The sequence below is a fragment of the Rhinatrema bivittatum genome, unplaced genomic scaffold, assembly GCF_901001135.1.
Source record: "Rhinatrema bivittatum unplaced genomic scaffold, aRhiBiv1.1, whole genome shotgun sequence".
Lineage (NCBI taxonomy): Eukaryota > Metazoa > Chordata > Amphibia > Gymnophiona > Rhinatrematidae > Rhinatrema > Rhinatrema bivittatum.
The window spans coordinates 116,418-142,543 of record NW_021820761.1 but is presented as its reverse complement, the minus strand read 5'-3'; the positions used below and the strand labels follow the sequence as shown (position 1 = coordinate 142,543).

Sequence of the window (26,126 nt, the reverse complement as noted above, 5' to 3'; positions counted from 1 at the left end):
ACTGAGAGCATGTGTGTATAGGTGTGTCATTGAGAGCCAGTGTGAGAGAGAGCGCTGGTATGTGACTGAGAGAGGAGAAAGTTCCAAGCAAACCACCCCACCTCCTGCTAATTCAGAACAATCTCAGGACACCTGGATATCAAACGTTCCCAGGTATGCAGAGCAAAAAAATTTTTGTATCCTTATTATTTTTCATTACTGGATCTTTGTGTCTGCTATTTTGAAATATTTTGTTGGTATCTGGAAATGTTTTATATGAGTTTTTAATTATTGGATTTTCCACTCATCAGCTGTTTCGAAATATGTTCTTTTTGTTAGTACAGTTTTACTGCTGATGATTTTATATTTCTTGATTTGTTTTATAAGGATGTGTGATGTTTCTTTTTTCCTTTGTTACACTGCATACAGAGACTCTGGCTTGTTGCAGTTTCCAATTCAGTTTTTGTCTGCATGCTTCTTGTTATGCGTTTTGGTCTCTTTATTCTATGTTAGGTGAGGGACAGCACGTGATTCAGGTGAGGTTTTCTGCTGGCGTGTAGTTTCTGTGTAGGACTCTATAGCAGCCTGACTTGGTCCGTTTTCCTAATAGGAGATGTATTGGTGTCTTAAGGCCTGGTGTAATATTTTCAGAGACTTATTGTACTTTAAAAGTGTGATCTTACATAAAATGCACACATTTACTTGTATTTAGTTTTAAACATATTGTATGGCTCTCATGGAATTACATTTTAAAATATGTGGCGTTTATGGCTCTCTCAGCCAAAAAGGTTCCTGACCCCTGCTTTAGAAGCTTATGCATGCAAGCTCTCAATACAGCCTAGAGATAAAAGTATGACTTCAGGAGAGGTGGGTACAAACTGGGTTGAGGAGAGATTAGTAATGGCTGTAAAATCAAATGTATTAAATCAAATTTAGATAAATCAAAGACAACATGGGAATAAGATACACAAAATAAATGGAGCCAAGCAGCATAAAAGAAGTGACCTTGTTGATTGAAATTAGAGCGTGGAATAAAACCAAAGATGCAAATACCTTCAGTTTTCAGCTGCAGTCATTTATAAATCAATAAGAAAAATAATTTCTTACTTTGCTTCCTGTTCGAGCTGCTCCTCCAGCTGTCCAATCTTTGCTTCTAGAGCAGAAATGGTGGTCTTAAATTTGGACTTGACTGAACCCTCCAGCTCCTGTAGTTTGGCCTTCAATTCTTTGTTTTGTCTCTCCAGCTGCTGCCGTGCATTCTCGCTCTTCTGTGCAGCACTACGTTCTCCAGCTAGTTCGGAATTCAGGGTATCGACCTAGTGATAGAAATAGAAATACAATGGTTTTCAATATACTGACCAAGCATTCTCATGCACAAATATAAGTGAGGCTGGGAAACTGATAAGAACATGCCATACTGGGTCAGACCAAGGGTCCATCAAGCCCAGCATCCCGTTTCCAACAGTGGCCAATCCAGGCCATAAGAACCTGGCAAGTACCCAAAAACTAAGTCTATCCCATGTTACCGTTGCTAGTAATAGCGGTGGTTATTATCTAAGTCAACTTAATTAATAGCAGGCAATGGACTTCTCCTCCAAGAACTTATCCAATCCTTTTTTAAACACAGCTACACTAACTGCACTGACCACATCCTCTGGCAACAAATTCCAGAGTTTAATTGTGCGTTGAGTGAAAAAGAACTCTCTCTGATTAGTTTTAAATGTGCCACATGCTAACTTCATGGAGTGCTCCCTAGTCTGAAAGAGTAAATAACAGATTCACATCTACCCGTTCTAGACCTCTCATGATTTTAAACACCTCTATCATATCCCCCCCCCTCAGCCGTCTCTTCTCCAAGCTGAAAAGTCCTAACCTCTTTAGTCTTTCCTCATAGGGGAGCTGTTCCATTCCCTTTATCATTTTGGTCGCCTTTCTCTGTACCTTCTCCATCGCAATTTTATCTTTTTTGAGATGCGGCGACCAGAACTGTAGACAGTATTCAAGGTGTGGTCTCACCATGGAGCAATACAGAGGCATTATGACATTTTCTGTTTTATTCACCATTCCCTTTCTAATAATTCTCAACATTCTGTTTGCTTTTTTGACTGCCGCAGCACACTGAACTGACAATTTCAATGTGTTATCCACTATGACACCTAGATCTCTTTCTTGGGTAGTAGCACCTAATATGGAACCTAACATTGTGTAACTATAGCATGAGTTATTTTTCCCTAAATGCATCACCTTGCACTTGTCCACATTAAATTTCATCTGCCATTTTGATGCCCAATTTTCCAGCCTCACAAGGTCTTCCTGCAATTTATCACAATCTGCTTGTGATTTAACTACTCTGAACAATTTTGTATCATCTGGAAATTTGATGACCACCACCACTCCCACTACCTACTACAAAAAAAAAAAAAAAAAAAGAAAAAAGGTTCCACCAAAATGCACATTTCCTCAGCACGTTCTACAAATTTTTCAAAAAACTGATGGCTTTAGGAACACTGGCTACCATTTATGTGTGGCAAAGCTAGTCTCTTGAAATCTGTATCAGCTGTCTAGCCTGAATGACCTTGAGAAATGTCTGGTCTCATCCCAGTAATGTGTGTACTAGTCTTCTACACTATATTCACCAGTCATTTCTTTAAACTTGTTGCACTGTACTTGGTTGGATACTGGCTACAAATGCATGAACAAAAATATTAATGGCCCCACATCTATTATGACTTATACAATAGGTATGGCTCTCTATCCAAAGCTTTACCTGCAATGTGGTCTTACGGAATCGATCATTGAGGAGCTCCATGTTACTTTGTTCCTCCTCAAGCTCTTCTTCCATCTGTGCTATGCGAGCTTCAAGGCGACGCTTTTCATCCAGCAGGGCTGATCTGGAAGTGGAGAGGTTACAGTATGGATTAACACAACTTAGCATAACTTGGTTTTATGGTGTCACAACCTAGCCCTCACCATTTTGCACTGCGAGTAAATCACTACTCTAGATCTAACCTTGCTGGACAATAATCCAATAAAATCTCTGCCTACAATAACCACTCTCTCCTGGCTCCCAACCCCATCTCAAGACTCCACATTGAGATGTTAGTTTCTTGTGACATTTTACAGCCATTTATTTCAGATACAATTAACATTTTGCATGTAACTGTTTTGCTTTTGTTAGGGTCCCTTTCTGATAACATGGCTGGCTCAGGGTAGAGGGGTCCCTTCCAATGATGCAGCCCCACAAGTGCGGCTGCATGGCAGCTTACTTCGGATGCTGTAGCAATAGAATGGTGTACTGTCACGCCCCATGCACTCATCTTGGCTTCTTCCTCCAATGGCCTCGACTATGGTCAGAGAAAAGGATTAACATACAAAGAACCTACCTATCATGCCGCTACACTATCTAAAATATGGTATGTCCACTTCAGTATACTTCTCTCATAATATCCAAGTTCTGATTGTGAGGGAGGTCTGGCTTTCAAGAAGCATCGCACCCCATCTTTAGCTTCTTCAGCAATGAGTTCAAAACAAACAGGTCAGGCCTTAAAATGACAGATACCTGGGTTTCCATGCCAATTTTGGATCCCCAACCAGAATCCCAATTACTGTGGAACTCCGTAAACTTGTTTGGGATGTGAGAAAGCTAAATTTCTTACCTGTAACAGTGCTCTTTATCAACATCAGGATAAAATCAATCATATCAGTGGGTGACATTATCCAATGGCACTGAGACAGAAAAACTTAAGAGCTCAGAAAGAGTGAGGTAGTATGAACATGTAAGGATCTTCTTGCACAGCCAGCCATGCAAATCACCTCAGTCTTAAAAGCAAAGCAAGTTTCAACTTTAAAGGGAAGGTGGGATGGAATATGTGGTTGATTTATTCTGCTGTTTACAGAGAACACTTGTTACAGGTAAGCCACTAAGCTTTCTCCGTGGAAAAACAGAACAAGCTCAGCCGCACAAGTAGCGTCGCTTAGGGTGTGTGTTTGTTTTTGCCTGTCAGTAATAGATATCTGCAACTCAACTGCATTGCTAAAGGATGGGGAATAGAATCAAGGAATAAATTACATTTTGAAGAATTGCCTGTCCAAAGCTGCTGTCTTGATGCAAACACATCTCTAGGCAGTAATGAGCAGGGTCAGCATGGATAAAAGCCCATGTAGTAGCTTTGCAGATATCTTCTAAGGAAGCAGTTTGCAGATATACTAAAGAAGTTGCTATAGTTATGATTTGATGGACTTTTACTTTACTGTGAAGATGCTTGACTGTAGCAACAAGTGATGCAGTCAGAGAGATTCAATTAGAAAGCATTCCCTTTGTAACAAATATCCTGTTTGATGGTGAAATGCTAATAGAAATAAGACAAGCTAACAAATGAGGAAAAAATAATGCGAGATGTCAACTACCCCAATATCAACTGGGTAGATTGATGTCAGGACACTACAGACTAGTGCGTGCTGTTTGTGCCAGGCAAAATGATAGAAATATCAAAGAACAAAATTACTAAATATATAGATATAGGGTAATGGAAAAAACCAACAAAGATTTAGCCAAGGGAAGTCTTGCCTCACCAATCTGCTACTTTAGTTTGAGGGAGTAAATATAAACATATGGATAAGGTGAGCCAGTTGATTTAGTGTATCTGGACTGCCAGAAAGCATTTGATAAAGTCTGTCATGACAGACTTCTTAGGAAATTAAAAAGTCATGGGATAGGTGGCAGAGTCCTATTGTGAATTGGAAACTGGTTAAAAGATAGAAAACAGAGCAGGACTAAATGGTACATTTTTCTCAGTGGAGAAAGGTGAATTGTGAGGTACCCCAGGGATCTGTCTGGGACCACTGCTTTTTAACATATTTATAAATGACATGGAAATGGGAACAATGAATGAAGTGAACAAATTTGCCAATGACACAATATTATTCAAAGCTATTCATAAGAGGACTGTGAGAACCTGCAAGAGGACCTTGTAAAAAGGGAGACTCGGCATACAAATGAAAAATGAAATTTATTTGAAAACGGTTTTTATTGTTTTGTCAATTAACCATATACCAAACACGGGAGAGAGGCGTGACACTTCGTCTCTCTCCCCGAAAACTTATCAAATAGTACAAATCATCAAAAAAGCCCAACTTCCTTTAGCCCCTGACTGCCCCCCCCTACCTCCCCCCCCCCCCCGCCCCCCTTTCCCCCTCCCATGGCCCTTTGGAGTCAAAAATTATAACAAGACCTAGATCCCATTCTTCATATATGGAAAAAATATACGTCCAAAGTTAATAAAGCATCTCCACTCAGCCCAAATGGTCCACGAAAGTCAGTCGTTGAGAATCGAACTACGCACCGTCTGTGGTAGTGACTGTAAGTAGACCTCCCATATGGCGAGAAAGCGTTTCTTATGGTATGGAGTGTGTCGCATGGTCGCCGCATCCAGCAGCATCATTCGATGAAAGCCGTTTCGCCAGGTCCAGTAAGCAGGAGGTGATACCTCACACCATTGTAGTAAAATGGTTTTCTTCCCCACCAGACAAGCCTTATGGATAAGTAAGCGACTTCCCAGCCCTCTAATTCGTAGTGGAGAAATGCAACCAAACAGAAGCCATAATGGAGATATCGGAAGCACCACGTCCATCAAATTTTCTAAGTAATGGGCCACTCTTGTTCAAAATTGACGAATGACAGGACATTCCCAAAAGGCATGGGACAAGGTACCCCTGGCATGTCCACAACGGGGACACGCCGCCGAAGGAGAGATCCGTAAATGGAAGGCCCCCTCTGCTGAGACATAGCTTCTCCGCAAAAATTTATATTGCATTTCTCGGAAATAAGAATTTATCGAGAGCTGGGAAACCCGCCGAAATCCGGCTTTAATAATATGAACATTGACTGTAAACACTCCATCACCATTCCATCTATCAACCAAAATAGAGCAAGTGTCCACCGACACCAGTTGTCGGAGGCGCTTATAATAATGAGACATAGAGGGCGGCCCGTCTTTATCAAGAGACAACATCGCTCTCAATGCCTGAAGATGAGAAGTTTGCAATAGGGAGGGAGGGAGGGAACAGACATAATGCTTTAACTGTAAATATGGAAAAACCTCCCCAGCCGCTATTCCATAGCAAGTCCTAAGTTCTGGCAAAGACATGAAAGCTCCCTCAGGAGTTAACACCCGACCTATCAGGTCTACCCCCAGCCTACTCCATCTTTGAAAAGCTGCAGTTTGGGAACCGGGAGTAAAATCAGGATTTCCCCGAATCGGTAGGAGCGGGGCACATATCCTCGGGATCTGTAGCAGCCGCGTAAGGCGCCCCCAAGAGGTTCGCACGGGCCTAATAAGGACACTCTGCACTAGATGAGAGGGCACGGAAGACGCTTTCGCCTGTAAAAGGAAGTGTAGAGATGTGGAGGCGGCCAGTTCCAAATCTGCAGGCAAACATATGACCGTAGACGTGGTCAACAACCAGTCTCGGATTAAACGCAAATTACTAGCCAAATTGTAAAGGGCCAAGTCCGGGACACCCAAGCCTCCCCTTCCCCACTGCTCCCTCATCCAGACCAACGGTATACGAGACCTGCCCTCCCTCCAATAAAATCGGCGCTGAGCCTTGTCCAACAGTCTCAACTCCACAGCTCGAAGCTGAAGCGGCAGGTTCTGAAACAAATAGAGCCACTTGGGCAAGAGGACCATCTTAAAGAGATGAACTCTGCCTCCCAGGGAGAGCGGTAACCGGGCCCAACCGCACAGCTTGTCTTGAGTGTGTTTTAGGAGGGGACTTACATTCAGTTTATAAAGCCTAGAAAGATCTCGTGGGATTAAGATTCCAAGATAACGGAACGCGTCATCCGCCCATCGTAACGGGAATTCCCCGTCCCAAGCATCCAGCAAAGTGTCCGGATACGCCAGAGCCTCAGATTTGTCCAGATTTAACCGAAATCCGGAAAAAATCCCATAATCCCAAAAAATTTGGAGCAGAGGACGAAGAGACTGCCGGGGGTCAGTAATAAATACCAAAATATCGTCCGCAAAGGCGGCATATTTAAACGTAGTAGATGTAAGGCGTAGCCCCTTAACCAGCTTAGCCGCCTGTATCTGCAATAGCAAGGGCTCCAGCTGGAGGATAAATAAAAGGGGAGAAAGGGGACATCCCTGCCTCTTACCCCTGGAAATGGAAAAGGTCTTGGCGGAAGAACCATTGGTCACAATAACGGCTTCAGGGTCATGATACAACAAACGAATAGTATTAAGGAACAGCCCCCCAAAGCCCATCCTCTGCAAAATCCAAAAAAGATAGTCCCATTCCACCTTATCAAACGCCTTTTCGGCGTCGAAACTAACGGCGAGGAAAGGGGCATCCATCAATTGGCACATAGACATCGCCGCTAACACCTTACGAATATTAGTTAAGCCATAACGCTTGCGGACAAAACCCACCTGATCAGGACCTATCAAGCTGGGTAGCACAGTAGAAAGGCGGTTGGCCATTCATTTTTGGTCAAACTTTAAGAGAGAGATGGGGCGATATGATTCAGGGGCCAAGGGGTCTTTACCCGATTTTGGAATAAGAACTATATGCGCCCTATTACTGTGAGCTGGAAAGGAACCGCCCCCCGCCAACGCACCAACCACTTGGACCAACAGAGGACCCACCAAATCCTGGAGGCATTTATAAAATTCTGCCCCATACCCATCTGGCCCCGGAGCCTTAAAGGCCTTAGCCCCCCCTATTACCGTTTGCACTTCAGTTAACGTCACCGGACTATTGAGAAAAGTCTGCTGTTCACCAGTTAGCTGAGGGAGGCGTAATTGCGCGCAAAACTGAGCACAAGCCTCGGGGTTCCAATGCTCAGAGGAATATAATCCCCTATAAAATTCCCTGAACCTATGTAATATTTCATCTGTGGCAGTAAGTACTCTACCCGCAGGGGTTCTCAATGCCGGTATGTATCTAGAACCTCTAGCAGCCCGAACTAAATTCGCAAGCATCTTCCCAGCTTTATTGCTATGCTGGTAAGCTTATATTGGTAGTATAAGAAACTCTTTCAAGCCCGCTGATGAACCAATGTGTTAAGCTCTCCCTGAATCGAAAAATATTGCACCCGAGCCCCTTGTGTGTTCCTACGAGTCAGGGCTAGCTTGGCCCTCTGCAATCTAGCCGTCAGGGTCACAATCCGGTGATTGATAACTTTTTTCCTGTGAGCCATATAAGAAATTATGTCCCCTCTTAAAACTGTTTTGGCTGTGTACCAAAACAATACAGGCTCAGTTACATGTTGCGCATTCAGAGTAGCATACTCTAACCAGCGGGCTCGCAAGAATTCCTGAAATTTAACATCATGAACCAAATAGTAGGGAAACCGCCAGGGAGAAGTTGTAACAGGGCGAAGCCCAATCTGCAGTTCCAGACAAACCGGGGCGTGATCAGAAATCACAATTTCCCCAATAGTCACTTCCCCCACCTGGGACAGGCAATGTGTACTAAGTAAAAAGTAATCAACCATGCGCCCGGGAAATGTGGGTAAAGTCTTTTTCCCCCGGATGCAGGAGACGCCAGACCTCCAGCAACTGAAGTGATTGCTCCAGATAGGAAGGTCCCCTACCAAAGCTCCCTCGCGCCCCTGAGGACGAGGACCGATCCAACTGGTCATCCCGAATGGTATTAAAATCTCCACCTATTACTATGCAATCATCCACATAAGGTAGAAGCAGTCGGTAAATGTCCTGATAAAAGCTTGGGCTATAACTATTGGGAACATATAGATTGCATAAAATTACCTTAGCTTGATGCAGCTCAGCTATCAAGATAATGTACCTTCCCTGCGGATCCTTAATAGTAGAATGAACCTGCAAAGGGACCTGCGGGTGGACCCAGATGGCCACCCCCGCAGACTTCGTAGTACCAGAAGCATAGTAAACGTTCCCGCCCCAGATTCTACTTAATTTATCATGTTCACTATCTGTTAGATGGGTTTCTTGGAGGAAAGCAATACTAGCCCGCTTACGTTTAAGGAGGGTCTGAATTTTTGTTCTTTTAATAGGGGAGTTTATCCCACAGACGTTCCATGTAATAAGAGACGTGTGATTACTAAGGAGACATCATATAACAGTTTCCCAAACGAGTAATCCAAGCTGTCCCATGGCAAGGGTCCTCCCAGCCGGAACCCTCACCAACACAATGCCCAAGAATTTAGTGAAACCTAAAGAAATGGAAAAAGGTCTGAAAAAACATAATCAATTGGACCCCAAAGAGCCTACTACAAATTCCCCCTCCCCAAAACACCCCCCAACTTCCCTCCCCCCTCCTCGCAAGACCCCTGGCGAGGATTCCTCCCTGTCCCAAATATGAGATCACTACCGTGTTAGCTTACCCACCCCTCCCTTCCCCCCCCCATCTGCATTCCCCGGTCACCATCATCATAGCAAAGCAAAAGAAAGAATGAACAGCAATAATGGGAATTAACACACCCAGAGCCCAACAAAAAAAGGAAAAAGACATAAAAGAGGGGAAGAAAGAGAAAAAAAAATTGAAGACCTCAAGAGGCAGCCATAAACCAGCTCGTCAGCCTCGGACTTCTAGACAGCATATGAACAATCATAAGCAGAAAAAAAATATATGGGATATAAGCAATTATAAACCCAAATAGGTCCATAGTCCATACAAAGTCTCACGCTAAAGCAGCTCTAGATTAGGGAAACTGCTGAGTGCAACAAGAGGAAAAAACCCCCCAAAAGAGAAGAACCATCAAGTCAGTGTACAAACGGGGCAGGCGAAATCATAGAGTCCCATTGTCCAAGGGGAAAAAGGCCCCACCGGGAACATCCACCGCATGTCCACCCAACTGTAAAAATCTAGCGATAAGCCAGAGCTTCCCACCAGGGCGATAACTCTGTTCCAACATGTGGACCCGTCCAGAAATAATGAAAAAAATTGTACTCCCCTGAAACTGGGAACTCAAGGCTGACACCACTCCGTCTTAGCCTCAGTCCAACCGGTGCACTTCAAACTGTAGAAAAATAGTCGTAACGCCACAAAATTGTAAGGTTCGTAAGAAACAGTTCTCAATAGAAAAAACAAACAAACAGGCTTCAGTCAGTCCACCGAAGCACACAGTTTAGCCAAGGTCAGATCCCCAATCTGATGTTTACCTGGCCTTGTTGAACAAGGCAAGCACAGCACATTGTCAGCGAGGCAAAGCAGCGGCTCCATTTTCTTCCCCAGTGCCCGCCACTTGCAGGAGGGACCGGGCCTCCTGAGGCGAGGTAAACCACTGCACGCCAGACGCGGTGACCACCCGCAAACGAGCTGGAAAGATCAAGGAAGCTCTCAATCCCTGCGCCAACAACTGGGTACACACTGGGGCCATCGCCCTGCGCGGCCACATTCGCCGAAAAGTCCTGAAAAATCAGTACCTTCTTGTTATCATATTGTAGCGTGCGTCCCCTACGCGTGGCAGCCAAAATTTCTTGTTTGTGGGCAAAATTTAAGATCTTTGCCACCACCACCACTCTAGGCTTTTCCGCATCCGACCGCTTCACTCCCAGGCGGTGCGCCCGCTCGATTCACAGCGGGCCCTGCGCGGTAGACAGAGAGAGCTCCTTTACAAGCCAGGTTTCAAGTGTGGATGGAAGGGCACGATCGTCGATGGACTCAGGTAGGCCTACCAACCGCAAATTCGATCTCCTCGAGCGGTTTTCGAAGATCCTCAATTTTCGCCGTATGCTTAGCGACCTCGGCTCGCAGGGCCACCATCTCCGTTTGTATAGTGTGGAGGCCATCTTGTGTGTCTGACACCCGGCTTTCCAGCTCAGTGCATCGGCTTTCAAATTTATTAAGATTGGCCGAAATGTCAGCGACTGCCGAGGAAATAGACTTAAGCTCAGGTCCCAGCTGCCTCGATGACCGCGGATTTAATTTCAGCTAGTACCGGCGCCGAAATCTGTTCCACAGGCCCAGCCGCGGCGGCCATGATGGGCTCCGTGTGTGCCAGCAGCGCTTCTCTTCCCTTATCCTTAGCGGCCTTACCAGCTCGAGTTGGCATACCCAAATAACGGTAACCATGAAGAAGAGATCACAGCCTCCGTGAAAAAGGGGCACTGAACTGGCCGGGGCAATGCAGATGGGGGTCGATTCTAGGAATTCTGAACCAAGAACTGGTATTTTTAGTAGTGAATACTATTATCTTGGCAGAGGTTTCATTACAATATTTCCAGTTTTTTTGGATTGCTCCACTCCAAAGGAAGCACACTGGTGTCAGAAGAACTGTGCACCCAGGAGGCAGAGAGGTTGATTTGCTGGTGCCTAAGCTATTTTACTGTGCCAGTTTACTGTCTACACCAGAGACTCTGGGGCCGATGCAATAAGGTGCGCTGAAGCTGCCACGGGTTTGTAGGCGTGTTTTCCCGCTCAAAGCCCTATACAGGGATGTAATAAGGGTTTTGTGTACGGGAAAAAAAGCGCGTACGAAAGTGTTTACAGACCTGTGGAATTTCCTGCACGAATGCATGCTAATGGCATGCAAAGGAGGCAATTAGCTAATTATAGGTAATGCACGGAGACGTTCTAATGCAGGTTTTTTAATGCGGGCTTTTTACCGCCACTGTCAGGGCACGAGTTAAGTGTCAGCGCAGACTTGGGGGCCTATGTCGGCATCTGAGCGTCCTGAAAACCACCTAGCTGAGCACCTCTCTCGATGTCCAAGTGGCCAGCTTAGCTAGGCGCTTTTCTGGGTGTCGGAACGGCCAGCTTAGGTAGGTGCTTCCCTAGACGCTTTTCTCGATGTCCGAGCAGCCAGATTTGCGAGCAGCTGAGCGCCTAAGCTCAGCGCCCGAGTGGCCAGATTGCTAGTTAGCTAGGTGTCCGACCATACAGACTCGTGACCAAGTAAGCGCCTAGTTCAGCGCTTGAGGCAACATTTGCTAGGTACTTTTCTGGGCACCAGAGCGTCCATATTCGCTCCCAGCTGAGTGCCTATGTTGGCACCCGAGCATCCAGGTAGGTGCTTAGTTGGGCACCAATATGGTTGCTATGCCAGTGTGAATTAGCATCCATGAAAATATTTGCCATGTTTTCTGCAGCACAGTTATTTGAAATATTAAGAATACTTTCCAGGGTCATACTTTCACTTAATAGGTAGACCCATTCGCTTGCTCACTTTTATGTGTTGGTTATCAGTGCAGGTTTTGAGCGTGAATGCGGCTGTTTATTACATAGACCCTTACAGCGCTTAGGTCTGCGCATTTTTCCGTATGTGCGCCGGTTTTCTGCGTGCAAATCATTTGCATAATTTGTTTTTTACATGCCACAGAAGCATCTTCAGCAGCGCGCAGCGATCAAAATGCACATTCATAATTAGTGCCTGTTTTGCCACGGGTCTTATATCAGTCCCTCTGAATAGTATTGACTCCCATGCCGATGATTTTTCTGTGCTATGCACTTCAGAAGACTTCCCATCTTTACATGTGCTGATAACACTTGATGACAGACCCCTTTGGCACCAAACAGCATAACTTATTTCCCTTTTTACTGATGGGGCATGAGAGGACTCTGCCCTTTAGTACAGGTGAAAGTCTCTTTGTAGATGGAGATCTTTAACAAAAGAGTAAGGAGATTAAAAAAAAAAGAAATTCATGGCATATGTAGGTCCTGGACCTCTTGGCCCTGGAGAACATGCGAGTACAATGGGCTCAATTCAGCATATCATGAGAAGGCTCTAACTGGCATGTTTTGTTTTTACATGATGTATTTTCCAGTCCACCATGTATTGCATATAATAGAGGAAGGAACATATGAGATACTGTTGCTCACTCTGATTTACCATGACAAGATCTGATTTGGTCAGGTTTTTCTGCAGTCACTTTGCATGCTATCAATATTTTTTATGTAAGCAAACTATTGAAGGAGAATTTTAGAAGAATCCAGTGATGGGCCATTTATAGCAGATAAAAAGCCTGACTACTTGTATTTCGGCATGGGTAATATATGCTATCATGTAATCTTATTTATGTTGGGAGAACTAAACGAGCTTTCAAAATAAGGTTGATAGAACCCCCCACAGCTACATCACCACATCTAAGATCAAGGTTCAATCAGTACAGCAACATAAATTTGTGGATTTGCGCTGGACTGTTTTAGAACTAGTTTATTTTATGTGGCATGGGGGTGATACGGTTGCATGCCTTTTGTGAATAATTTTAAATTAAATTCTGTGCAGCCAACTGGACTGAATGAGGAACTGGAATGTATTCTGTGATTATGGCATGTAAGACCATGATTGGTTTAGCTTGCTCCTCCTTTCTGTTAAAATATACGAGTTAAGGTGCAAGATGAATGCTTGTCAGCTATTCCTGAACATGATTTCCACAGTGAACCTCCCTTGACACAGACATTTCGAAATGGGGTCCATATCAGGATTTTTGTGGAGAAAACCTGAGATGTGAATGAAGAAACCAGAGGCAAGATTTTGCATCCTTTGAAGCTAACTGAATTGTTTTTTTTGCGATATAAAATGGATTTCTAAAAAAATGGTCCAAATAAAAACTGAATTATAATGGACTGATTATTTTACTTTCGAACCTCCCATAAGTTATCAGTGATTGGTTTGTATTTATGATGGTCCTTTTGTGGTAATAGGATCACTTTAATTTAGGTGGTATTCCTTGTAAAAAAAAAATTGGTATAAACATGAGGGAAAAGTTTTTTTTATTATACATTTGTGAAGGTTTTTTTTTCTTGTGTGGGCTTTGAGCTGTGTTTATGAGAAGGCCCTAGCTATCTCACACAGCATTCATTGAAATTGGTCAAAGACATCTTAGTGCATTAGGACATCTCAAAGTTTGACTGACATTTTGAAAAATACTGAAGCAATGTCAAATTCAGTTTTGAAAAGAGAGGGTTTTAGCAAATGTAAAAAATGTAGAATTTGTATTGAGGTGACTAAACTAAACACTCAAAATGTCATAAAGGGGGGGAAAACTGACAAGCAATTGGAAAAAGTATATATATAAATAATTTCAAATCCATTTGCAAGAGCAGAAAGAAAGACTGAGAAGACTTGCACAGTGAACAGCTGCGTGGGACGGTCTACGCATGCTCAGAAAAATCTTGTATGGTTAAGCTCGTCTTGCTTGCCCATGGAGAAAGTACCTTCTATGCTTTTATACTCCTCTACAATTTTCATTTTTTACCCTTTAATTTACATAGTACTGGTATAAATGTATTTCTTCTAGGTCTTACATATCACCAGCATCTTATTCTTTCCACTTACTTTCCCATTCCAAAAGACAAACACTACTCACTTTCCAGAAGCACTGTTGGAAATTTCATCTGACAGCTCGTCTCTTTCCTGTTCTGCATGGCGACGAGCCCTTTCAGAAGCAGCAAGCTCCTGCAAAATGTTTATGTTTTCTTAGATTTTAACTTCTCAGGTTAGGATCTCTCAAGTATGAAATCCTAACAAACAATCTTATGAGCAGTTTAAAAATCTTCCCACACTCCTCTTCCCTAGAGCAATATTTTAGATTTTCTAATACTCAGTCCAACTTAATTTGGATTAAGAACATAAGAACATGCCGTACTGGGTCAGACCAAGGGTCCATCAAGCCAGCATCCTGTTTCCAACAGTGGCCAATCTAGGCCATAAGAACCTGGCAAGATTACCCAAGTGAATCAGATCTTGCTCATATGCTAAGTGCATGAAATTAGAGAAGCTGGCAGTTGGCAATCTGCACGAGTGCAAATTTATGACAAATTTCTAATTAAGAGCCCACACTGTGTTCACCCAACAGTCCCAACTCATCACTGAAGTCAGACCTCCTGCAACTGGAGTATTTCTGCCTCAAGGCTCTTCAGTTTCTTTTCATTCTCTTTAGACTGGGCGAAGATCTCATCTCTGGATGCTCGGGCCTCCTCCAGTTCACGCTGATAGTCCTTCATCTGAGACTAGATTTTTGAGAATAAAATATATAAGCAAGCTGGATTTAAAAGAAACATTTACCTGCCTATATATTATGATTGATTTCTATGGCCAGCAATTCACCTAAGATATGTAAACTATATTATCTGGCAGAACAGGCATCTCCCAAAGTGACCAACTGAGAACCTTCTCTTTAAGATTCCACTGCTACAGAATGCCACAAGACAAGATTACCAAGATTACTCCAGTTTGTTTATAGAAGTGAGAGGTTTCTAGGTCAATAACTAACTGCAATAGCCAAACTTCATCTTCATGAACATTCCTTCAGATTACCAATTAGGGATACAGAAAAGTAAAAACAAAATGCTATGATATCATGAGCTGTTAATTTTCATGTAATATTTTCACCAAGTATATATTTTTTTCTCACTTGCCTGGGTAAACGAAACACCACTATTCATGTGCAAACTTATTAAATAGACTACTTCGTTTTTCATTGCTTTTTGATGCCTTCTTAGTCCAGAAAATTTTATCAAAACTTGACATCTTATTGATGAATACAAAGAAGAATTAAAGCCATGTTTGGTCTCCAATAGCAGCAGCAACTGATTTTAAGTACCTGAAGTTTGCGCAACTGCTTGATCGCTTCTTCTCTAGCTTTATTAGAGGCCTCGATCTGACCTTCAAGGTCCTTAAGATCCATCTCCATCTTCTTTTTAGAAGCAAAAGCCAAAGCCCTTTGTTTCCGCTCATCTTCCAGCTCTGCTTCAAGTTCTCTCACCTGAGAAAAGACACCATATTTAGATATGAACTCTATTACAAACAAATTCCTATGCTGGTATTAGTTTTGCTGCTGGGAAATGGAAGGAAATCTAATACAGCACTTAGCTCAAAATTGCTCACATAGGTAGTGCATGTGAACAAATCTCATGCATATTCATTAGGGATATCCTAAAACCCCGACTGGCTGGGGAGGGCCCGTAGGACCGGTTTGAGCACCCCTGATCTATACTATAACGCTATTAAAAAAAAAAAAAAAGCACCAGAACCTCAGACTTTCCATTGTTTGCTTAAGACTCTTAAGAGGACCTATGATGAATGATATAGTCCATGAGCCACTGATCAATAAGGCTGCTTAATTTTTCAGCACCACAAAAAGAACACTGAGCAAACTCACTGACTCAGTGGATGAAGGGGGCAAGAAATGACATACTTCTGAATTTGTTTTGACATTTAGAGCACTATAGATATGTTCATCTGATTGATTACAGAGATTCTTATTACTGGAATGAGCTTGCTCAGATTAACATGAGAAGAGCCATACTGGGTCACACCAGGGATCCATCAAGCCTAGTATCCAGTTTTCAATAGTGGCCAATCCAGTTCTTAAATACCTGACAAGATTCCGAAATAAGATAGATTCCATGCTGCTTATGTCCAGGGATAAGCAGCGATTTCCAAATCTACCTGGTTTTTTAACTGTTTATGGATTTTTTTCTCTAGGTACTTGTCCAAATCTTTTTTTAAACCCAACTATACTAACTACCTTTACCACATGCTCCAGTAATGAATTCCAGAGCTTAACTGTGTGTTGAGTGAAAACAAGATGTTCTCAGATTTGTTTTAAATGTGCTACTTCATTTTATGGAGTGTACTCTAGTCTATTTTTTGAAAGAGAAAACAACCAATTTGCATTTACCCCATTTCACTCTATTCAAGATTTTATAAGACGTCTATCATATCTCTTCCCTCTGCTGTCTTCAAGCTAGAGCCCTAACATCTTTAGCCTTTTCTCATAGGGGAGTTCCATCCCCTTTATCATTTTGGTCACCATTCTCTTTATCTTTGCTAGCTCTGCCATGTATTTTTTGAGATGCGGCATCCAGAATTACACACAACGGTTGCACCACTGGAGTGATATAGAGAGATATTCTGTTTTACTCTCCATTCTTTTCCTAATAATTCCTACTAGTATGTTTGCTTTTTTTGACCGCTGCCACAAACTGAGCCAAGGATTTCAATGTATTGTCCAAGATGACACCTAGATCCTTTTCTTGAGTGGTGACTCCAAAAATGGAGCCTAACATTGTATAACTAAAGTTTGAGGTTATTTTTTCCCTGTGTGTATTACTTTACACTTTTCCACACTAAATTTCACCTGCCCATTGAATGCCCAATTTCCCAGTCTTGTAAGGTCCTCATGTGAAATTACAGAAAAATAATCCAAACTTAGTTGATAGGTTCCAATTTTGGAGTCACCTCCCAGGAAAAAACATCATCGTGAACATTGTTGGAATACTTGGCTTAGGGTTTTCAGAACAATCTTGTTTCATGTACCTTCTTGGAACTGGGAACATTTGGGAAGTTACCTTCGTTATAAAAGAGTAGCACAGGAAGCCTCATTTATCCATGACTTATTTTTTATAATTTAAATTTTGATTGAACCAAAAGCATTTAATAAAGCAATTAAATAGCCCAAAACACGTGAACAAAAATAAATTTAAAAAAAAGTCAGTTGGCTCAGTATTCCCTATCAAATGTTCATCCTTCCACCTGACCTCACTACCATCCCTAGATTAAGAAAGCAAAAATCCACACATACAGAAAAAGAGAGCTCTTAAACTAAAACAAAGATTAGTTTCCTGAACATTTCTAGTCTTGTACCAGTTTTCAAATGGTTCCATAGAGAATGAAGTTTGCTAATAGAATCATTCTAATCACAGTTAATTTACTCAAAAAATAAACTTTCCAAAGCCTTTGCTGTAAATGAACTCTGAAGGGAGTTGTGGCTTTTCTAATCCAAGGCAATTTCACAGCGTGCAGCAACAATATGTGAAGTCAGCTGCACCATTTTAACTGGAATATCAGGAGTAGGCAACACCAACACAATATTTGAGATTCTCTTTAGTGTAATCTGGGTCACAACTTTCATAAGACCAGCTACCATTTCCCAATACTTCCACAACAGAGAGCATTCCCACCAAATAAGATATAAAGTCCCAACAGATCCACACATGTCAACAATCACTGCTCAATTTAGGATAAATCTTTTGCAATCTGTAAGGGGTCACAGACCATCTAGTACCTTGAATCCATTTTTCATTATAACAGAAATAGAGCCCACTGACCTTCGTCAATTTCACAACCCAGATTTCTTTCCCATGCTGCTATATGCTTAGGTTTCCCAGATAATTCTGTAATCAATATGAGGCAAAGATTAGAAATAATCCCTTTAAAATTTACCTGCCTTACCACACACTCACTTCAAACCTAGAATATATCTTTCATCAAATCCCACTAACACCCCTAACTTCCATAAATGCCTCAATCGGTAAGAAATAAATTTGTCATTTTGATTGAGTTACTTTTTCTACCAACACGTCAAAAATGCACTGGTTTCTTATTTTCTCAAAGCTGACCAAAACATTTAAGACCCATTATTCTCCCATCTTGAAAAGCTATGGGGTCTATCTAAGGGAAACTATTATATCTTTAACGGAAAGGTGAAATTACACTTACTTGATCATTTCCTTTCCTTTAATATAGTCAAACCAGGCCAGACCAGTGGGTTATGCACACCAACCAGCAGATGGAGACAGATCAACAGGCTTGCTGATGTCACTCCTTATATATCTCTCTGCTGCCAATATTCCTGTAACAAGCTGTGTACAAGCTCAATCCCTCTTATTTATTTTTAAACATAGAAACGAGTGGACTTCCAGAAGAACAAGTAAACAGAGTTGAAAGAGAATTATCTCAAGCGCCATAAACACTCATCTACATCAAGGTAAAACCACAAAAACCTTATCTGATTTACAACTGCACCCTCCTACCTGCAAACAAATGACCAGGAAGCCAGAAAGCACAGTCAGCAGCATACGGAGGGTCCTGGCCTGGCCTGACTGTATTAAATGAAAGGAAATTATCAGGTAAGTAGTAATTTCACCTTCATCTTCATCCAGTCAGACCAGTAAGATGTACCCCAAGCCTTCATAGGACATGATGCAGCTGTTGCTCCCCTTAACACTGCTGATGCAAAGGACTCCTCTTCACGAGCAAAGTCATCAAGGAGATAATGCTGAGAGAAGGTATGCAAAGATGACCTCATTGCTACCTTTCAAATCTCCAGTGGAGAGACCAAACATAGCTCTGCCCAGGAAACAACCTGCACTCCAGTGGAATGAGCTTGCATCTATCATGATATATGTGGATGCCAGTGCTTTCAAAACTGCTGTAATTACCTCCTTTAATCCAGTACACCACCGTAGCCCTAAAGACCAGCTCACTCTTTTGCACTTCCCCATACAGAACAAGGATAATCAGAGCACCGAAGGTAAGAGTAACTTTCAGATGCTACAGAAGGCCTCCACATGTACAAGAGGCGAGGATAACAATCTGTAGAGCCAGCCAGCCAGCCTGTAAATGAAGGCAAGAAACTAGACTGATTCAAATGAAAGAGACTACTTTTGGGGAAAAATGGAAGAACTGTATGGAATTTGAACCTTTTCCTTTGTAATCAATAAGAAAAGATATCTATAAGAGAGCACACCTACAACTCTCACACTCTCTGAGCAGAACAAATAGCCACAAGATGACTGTTTTCAGCGCAGGCAGCTGCACAGAAATAGCTTTAACAGGAGCGAACTGCGGTCCAGCCCAAGAAGGATAAAACCAGATTCAGATCCCAAGGTGGAACAGGAATTGGAAGCAGAGGTCTAATATGCTTCACATTCCTCATGACAGAGACATCTGGATGAGTAAACAGCGGTCTATCACTAATACGATCCCTATAGTAAGATAGAGCTGCCACTTGCACTTTTAAAGAATTAAGAACTAACCCCTTAAAGAGACCATTCTACAAAAAATAAAAAATCATTGGAACACACGATCCCAGGGACAGCCTGACACTCAGAGCACCAAGCCTTGAATCCTTTCCAAATCCACATACAAGATAAGGAGGTGTAAAGTTTCCTAATCTTCAGCAACACAGTGACTCTACCACTTGAGAGTAACCTTTCTTTCACCAGGGGGTGCCCTTCTCAAGGGCCAAACTATAAGACAAATTGATCCAGATCTTCATAGAATAGTGGGGCCTGACAATGCAATTCCTTGTGGATCGGAAGATGGAAGGGTTCCAGTGCAGAGCAATCGCAGAAGATCCGCATGCCATGGCTGGCAAGGCCAGTCTGGCACAACCAGCAGAACCAGCCCCAGATGTACAACAACTCTTTGAAAAAGCCTATCACTGACCAAGGAGGAAAAATGTACAATATCCTGCACCCTTGGGCTACTCCTGATCCAAAAGCATCGATCCCAGATGAACGAGTGCCCCTTTTCGGGTTGAAAAAATCTGTGTACCTTGTGTCACAGACAATTCTCCTGGATCTACCACATTGTGGCTGAAAGTTCGCTTGCACATCGATGCCTGCAATGCGTGACGTCAACGTCTATAAGTACCTTTCGGCCCAAGGGAGAAGAATGTCCATCTCTAACAACTGAGGACCTCAAGTCCCCCACTGATTTATACATGCAACCACTATGGCATTATCAGACATTACTCTTAACTCCTGCCTGACTGAGGCACAAAATTTGAAAAGAGGCCAACCTGAATAACCCTGGCCTCCAACTAGTTTATGGACCTGCTGGCCCTCCTCGGATTCCATAGACCTTAAGCAAACAGCTCGACAGTGCACCTCCAACTGGACAGACTGGTATCTGTTGTCACATCTATCCAGGCAGGGGTTACAAATCCATCCCCCGCTTCAAGGTGACTTGATGTTCCAGCTACTACTGCTAACTCCATGTTGTGGCAGCCTGGGGAGTGGCTGTCTCACCAAGTAGTCCCAAGATTGGGGACCTCAATTTGGAAATAAAGGCCTTCTAAAGAGAACACATGTGCACTCTCACCTATGGCACAAGGTCCAAGACCACAACCATGGACACGAGAGTTTGAAAGGTATGACCACACCACGGGTTTTTGGCATCTTAAATACCCAAATCTGGACACACAACTTCTGAAATCCCTCTGATTCATTAAGCAAACATGCCTTATCTTTATACTGAACCAGAGTTCTCCAGAGATTCTAGTCTGGGATAAACACAACATGTGTGTTTGGAAAACAATTCACAATCACTCCAATTCCTGTACTACCTGAACTACCCACTGAGAAGCAGCAAGGATCTCCTAAAAGGACTTTGTCCATATTGGTCAATCATCCAGATAAGAGTGCAGCAGAATTCCCTTCTTGCATAGGGCTGCTGCTATGACCATCACCTTGGAAAAGGTCCTTGGGGATGTTGCCAGAATGAAGGGCAGCACCTGAAACTGAAAATGACAACCGAGCATTGTGAACCAGAGGAAATGCTTGTGTCCCTTCCAGATGGGAATGCATAGATAGGCCTCTTTTAGGTCCAAAGTAGCCAAAAACTTCTTTCTGAACTGCCATGATGACCAATCATAAGGTTTTCATCCTGAAGTGAGCCATCTTGAGTAAATCATTGACCTTCTTCAGATCCAGGATGGTGTGATAGGAGCCTTCCTTTCTTGGAACCACAAAGTAAATGGTGTAGCGCCCCAGCTGCTCCTGGTCCTTTGGAACCAGAACCATGCCTCTCAAACTGAGGAGTCTCAGTGGATAGCTTTTACTAAAGTGTCGAAAAGGGGGGGGGGCGGTGAATTCCAGAGCATAACCATTTTGGATTATCTCCAGGACCTAGTGATCCTGATAGGGGGCCATGTGTCTCTGATCTATCTCTGGTATCTGAGACAGGGCCCCCAAACCTTCACTGAGCTGGTCTGGAGGTGGCAGAACCTATGGCTCCATCCTTACCTCCTTTATTGCCTTGAAAGGACAGATTCCAGAAAAAATTCTGTGCCTGTGACCTAAAGAAGTACAGCTTTGCCTGAACCTTCGAGAATCTCGGTATTTACTACAATACCACCCTCTCTAGGAGGAGCCCTAGTTCCGTCCTCAGAGTCTAGACTCTTTAGAATCTCCCCATGCTTTTGCCATCTTTTCCAATTCTCCTCCAAAAAAAAAAAAAAATCATCCCTTAAATGGCAACTTTGTCAAGTTAATCTTGGAGATAGAATCTACTGATCAGTTGTGCATCCAAAGACACCGCCAAACTACTACAAACAAATGCTACATCTCCAGTAGAGGCACACAAAAAAATCTTCCAAATAAGCCGCTCCCAGTTCTAATGGAGGAGATTCTTCTCCCAGCTCTTCTTGGGCATCCTGCCCCAAGCCAGGGAGAACAGATATTGTCACAATACAAAAATGCTGCCATCTGAAGAGCCATTCTCATAGCCTCAAAGCTGGCATAAGTACAGACTATCTTCTGGTCCTATGCATCTTTAAGAGCCACCCCTCCTCACACCAAAGCATTCATCTTGAGAAAACAGAACATCTCCTTCACCTGGGATCCAAAGGATACAGCTTGGCTAGAGAGCAATCTCTTTAAAATTAGCCTCTGGAGCTGCCAATTCCAGATCAATAAGATCTCACACCACTCAGTGAAGAAGGAAAATGCCCAAGACTTTCTCTAGCTCACTATAATTGGGAACAAGGGCATCGTCCTTATTCAAAATCTGCAAGATGCACAAGGACTGTGAACTTAGGGATTTCAGCTCATTTCTATGGAGGCAGCACAGTATAAAAGCATGATCTTTTTCTTCCAGAGGAAGCCATCCAAGAGAATCATCTGTGTGAGGAAACGCTCCCTGGTACCCCATCACCACTGAGGTTCCTAGCCTTCTTAATCCAGGCACCTGAACCAGAGGGCACAGGGAGGACCAGATTAGAGATCACAGGGAACCAGGTACAGGGGGCGCAATAAGACTAGGGAACGTCCCCAGGGCTGTATCCTGGCCTGCCCCCTGGCAAAAAAAGAGTCTGCACACTCCTCAAAATTTCCTGCAAAATCAAGGCCAGGGAAAACAAGTTAACAGAGTGGGGGAAGCCAAATCCACTGCAGCTACCAAGTCAGGGGTGGGAGCAGGTGGCCCAACCTGCATTTCACGCTATTGCAGTTGCGAATAGCCAAGGCAGCAGGCAGAGAAGCAGGCACATGTTCAGCCATGGATTCCCCTGCGAAGGCAGACCCCCATGCTACTTCGAATTCATGGTGTTTTAATTCCCCACAGGCCCAGCATACAGACAATACAGTCCCGACCTGCACCTTTCCTCAAATTGCATGCTGTGCATAATGCGGGTTTCTTCCCACACTCTCCTGCCAGCATCATTTTACTTCCCTCAGGTTGTTGAGAAAAGTTGCCATGACAAACTCTAAACCAATTCGCCCCTCTCTCTCTGGCAACCCCCTAATTGCTCAGAAAATGAGTTCTTGTTTCCCAATTGCTGCAGTGACTACTGTTAAAAAGCTGTGATGCACTACAGTCTTTTTTTTTTTTTTAAACTCGGTTAGAGCCAGAACACACAAGTAGTAAATAATCCCCAAGAAATGGGAAGGGGGGGGGGGGGGTGACAAAGATGAGGGCAAAAAGAAAAAGGGAGGTTCCCTGGCCCTCACCAGCTCAACGCGGCATGAACTAAGCTGTCACCTTTAGATCCTCCAATACATTAGCTGCTGAGCATTCTTCTAGGTCACCAAGGCAGTGATCTCTATCAACTGAAGGAGGGAGAACCAGTCTTTAACCTCAGGAGCCCACAGATCCACTGTTCAGCCTATATTGCCAAGTCAATAGCATGGAGTGCTTGTCAGCCATCTTTTGGAGACAGAATACCGACAGGTGGATGTGGGCACAGAGGTATATAAAGAGTGATGATAGAGCCTGTTGATCTTTGTCTCAATCTGCTGGTTGATGTACATAACCCACTGACCTGGCCTGGTTGGATGAAAAGGGAAAAAAAGAATATCTTCTCACCCAACAAACAATTCCAACAGGAATCCCAAAGTTTCATAGTTAAAGATGTGAAAAGACTATATAAATCCTTTGGCAACCATACATAGCCTCTCAAATGTCTCCGTTGAATTGTTCCTAGGTATAATTGCTCCAACTTAACAACCACTGCTTAACTTTGGGGGATGCTATGCCAATAAGTAAGTGCTCGAAGTTGCCAAGCTAGATAATTCTTAATATTAGGACCTCCCAGCCTGCCTTCACTTTAGGCTCATACAATACTGAACATGTCACTGCAGGGGTCTCAGTTTCCAAATGAAGCTGAAGATTTTCTTCTGTACCTCTATTGATAGTTTGAAAGAGATAAAACAATGTTAGCAATAAAACCATCTTCACTGCAGCTATTCTCCCCAGTCAAGACAAGTGATACTGAAACCATTTATCTAGCTCTTGCATTAAGTTAGCAAACAATGGAATATAGTTCAAGTGAAAAAGTTTGTTGTATATCATCTCAGTCTTGACACTCAGATATGTAGGAATTCCTTAGCCTACTAAAACGGAAATTTAGACCCACTTTAAGCACACTTGCTCCAAAATCATCTTTTGCGAGAACATCCCATCTATAATGTTTTAGTGCATGAATATGACGATCATGTGGTTGCTTTACAAATGTTCTGCTGGATTTAAGTCCCTATTTCTACCTATGAGGATGATTGTGCTCTTGTGGAATGGGCTCTGATTATTTTGGAGTCTACCAACCTTTCAGCATATATGTTGATGTAATCACCTCCTTTATTCATCTTGCTATGGCAGCTTTTAGATGCTGTCTTGCTTTTGCATGGTCCACCAAATACTATTTTTCTGAGTTTTAAATTAATTTGTGACTTCTAAGTATCTTAGGAGAATTCTTCATACGTTTAAATACCTGAAAGATATTTTTACTTCACATTCTCCTTTTGAAACTACTGGTAAAGTCCGATTTTGATAGCTAGCCACAGCCAGATTTCAAACTGCTATCTCTAGTGTACCTGAGCCAGACACCTGTTAATATAATCTTGTTGCCCCTATTTCAGCTGTCCACCTTGGAGCCAGCAAGGTAGCAGAGATGGTTGACCGACCCCCTTGCTGCGTTACTGGCTGTGAAGGCCCAACATGAAATTAGGCCAGGCAGTCATTATTTGTTTAAGACCCTGCTCTGAAGGCTAGTGTAAAACCCATGTCTAGCAAGTTAAACTGCCCACCAGCACTGGGTACCCCCCCCCCCCTTCTACTAGCAGCAACATTCAACAAATAATTCAAGGGTGGATTCAGAAACTTACGCCATATTGTTACAAGCATTCCATTACATGGCAGAAGAATGTGGAGTACTGCTGGCGCACGAAAAAAGGGACCCACCACTGTGATTTGTTTCCTGGGTATTGAGCTGGACCCAGACAGTATGGTGTCAAGACTGCTTGAGGACAAGTTGCTTAAACTGAGTTCAATGCGCCAGCTGGTGTTAAAAGTGAAGAAATTCATGTTGACCTACATGAGGTCCCTGATAGGTACCCTGAATTTGCATGCAGAGTGATACCTATGGGAAGAGTGTTTCTAAGGCGAATGGCAGCAGCAACAGCATGGATAACCAGACCACATCAGTTCATCCGGATAACAAAGTTCATTAAGGAAGACCCGGCCATTTGGGCATCATTCATCCAAGAATTCAATAGCATTTCCATATGGCAGGAGCCTCCCGTCTCCAGCAAAGACTTGGACATACACTCTGACATCTTGGGAGGATGGGGATTTGGGCTGTACCATCAGGGCTCTTGGTCTGCTGTGCCCTGGCCGGTGCCATGGGTTGAAGCTGGCTTAACACGTTGTCACATTTCGCAAGTTATTTCCCCATAATGGTCCTCTCTTGTTATATGGGGTTTCAAGCTAAGAAAGAAAGCAGATAATTTTCTGGTGTGACAACAGACCTGTAGTGGATGTAATTAACAGACAGTTCGTCAGATTGCCCTAGGGTTGTAGATCTATTGAAAGAAATTGTGCTGGCAAACTTAAGACTTAATTATACAATCAGGCCGATTCAGTAAAGTCCGTGGGAGAGCGGGCGAATGCACAGGCCACAGGCCTGTCGACTGTGCTCGCGATACAGTAATGCAAATGAGGCCCGGCAGTAGTAGAAACGGGCAAAAGGAGGCACTAGGGACACTAGCGCGTCCCTAGCGCCTCCTTTTTGACAGGAGCGGTGGCTGTCAGCAGGTTTGACAGCCGACGCTCAATTTTGCCGGTGTCGCTTCTCGAGCCCGCTGACAGCCACGGGTTCGGAAACCGGACGCCGGCAAAATTGAGCTTCCGGTTTCGACCCGACAGCCCGCCTTCAAAA

At 43.2% G+C, this 26,126-nt stretch overlaps 1 protein-coding gene across 1 annotated transcript in view; it reads right to left on the bottom strand.

Annotated features, from left to right (window-relative positions):
* LOC115082090 (myosin-10-like) overlaps window positions 1-26,126 on the bottom strand; it is a gene marked incomplete at its 5' end in the record, with an annotated part of 159,599 nt that overhangs the window by 19,951 nt on the left and 113,522 nt on the right. The window contains 5 exon segments of the mRNA XM_029586357.1: window positions 1,087-1,295; window positions 2,747-2,870; window positions 14,274-14,362; window positions 14,788-14,916; window positions 15,510-15,671. Coding sequence (XP_029442217.1) covers window positions 1,087-1,295; window positions 2,747-2,870; window positions 14,274-14,362; window positions 14,788-14,916; window positions 15,510-15,671 — 713 coding nt within the window.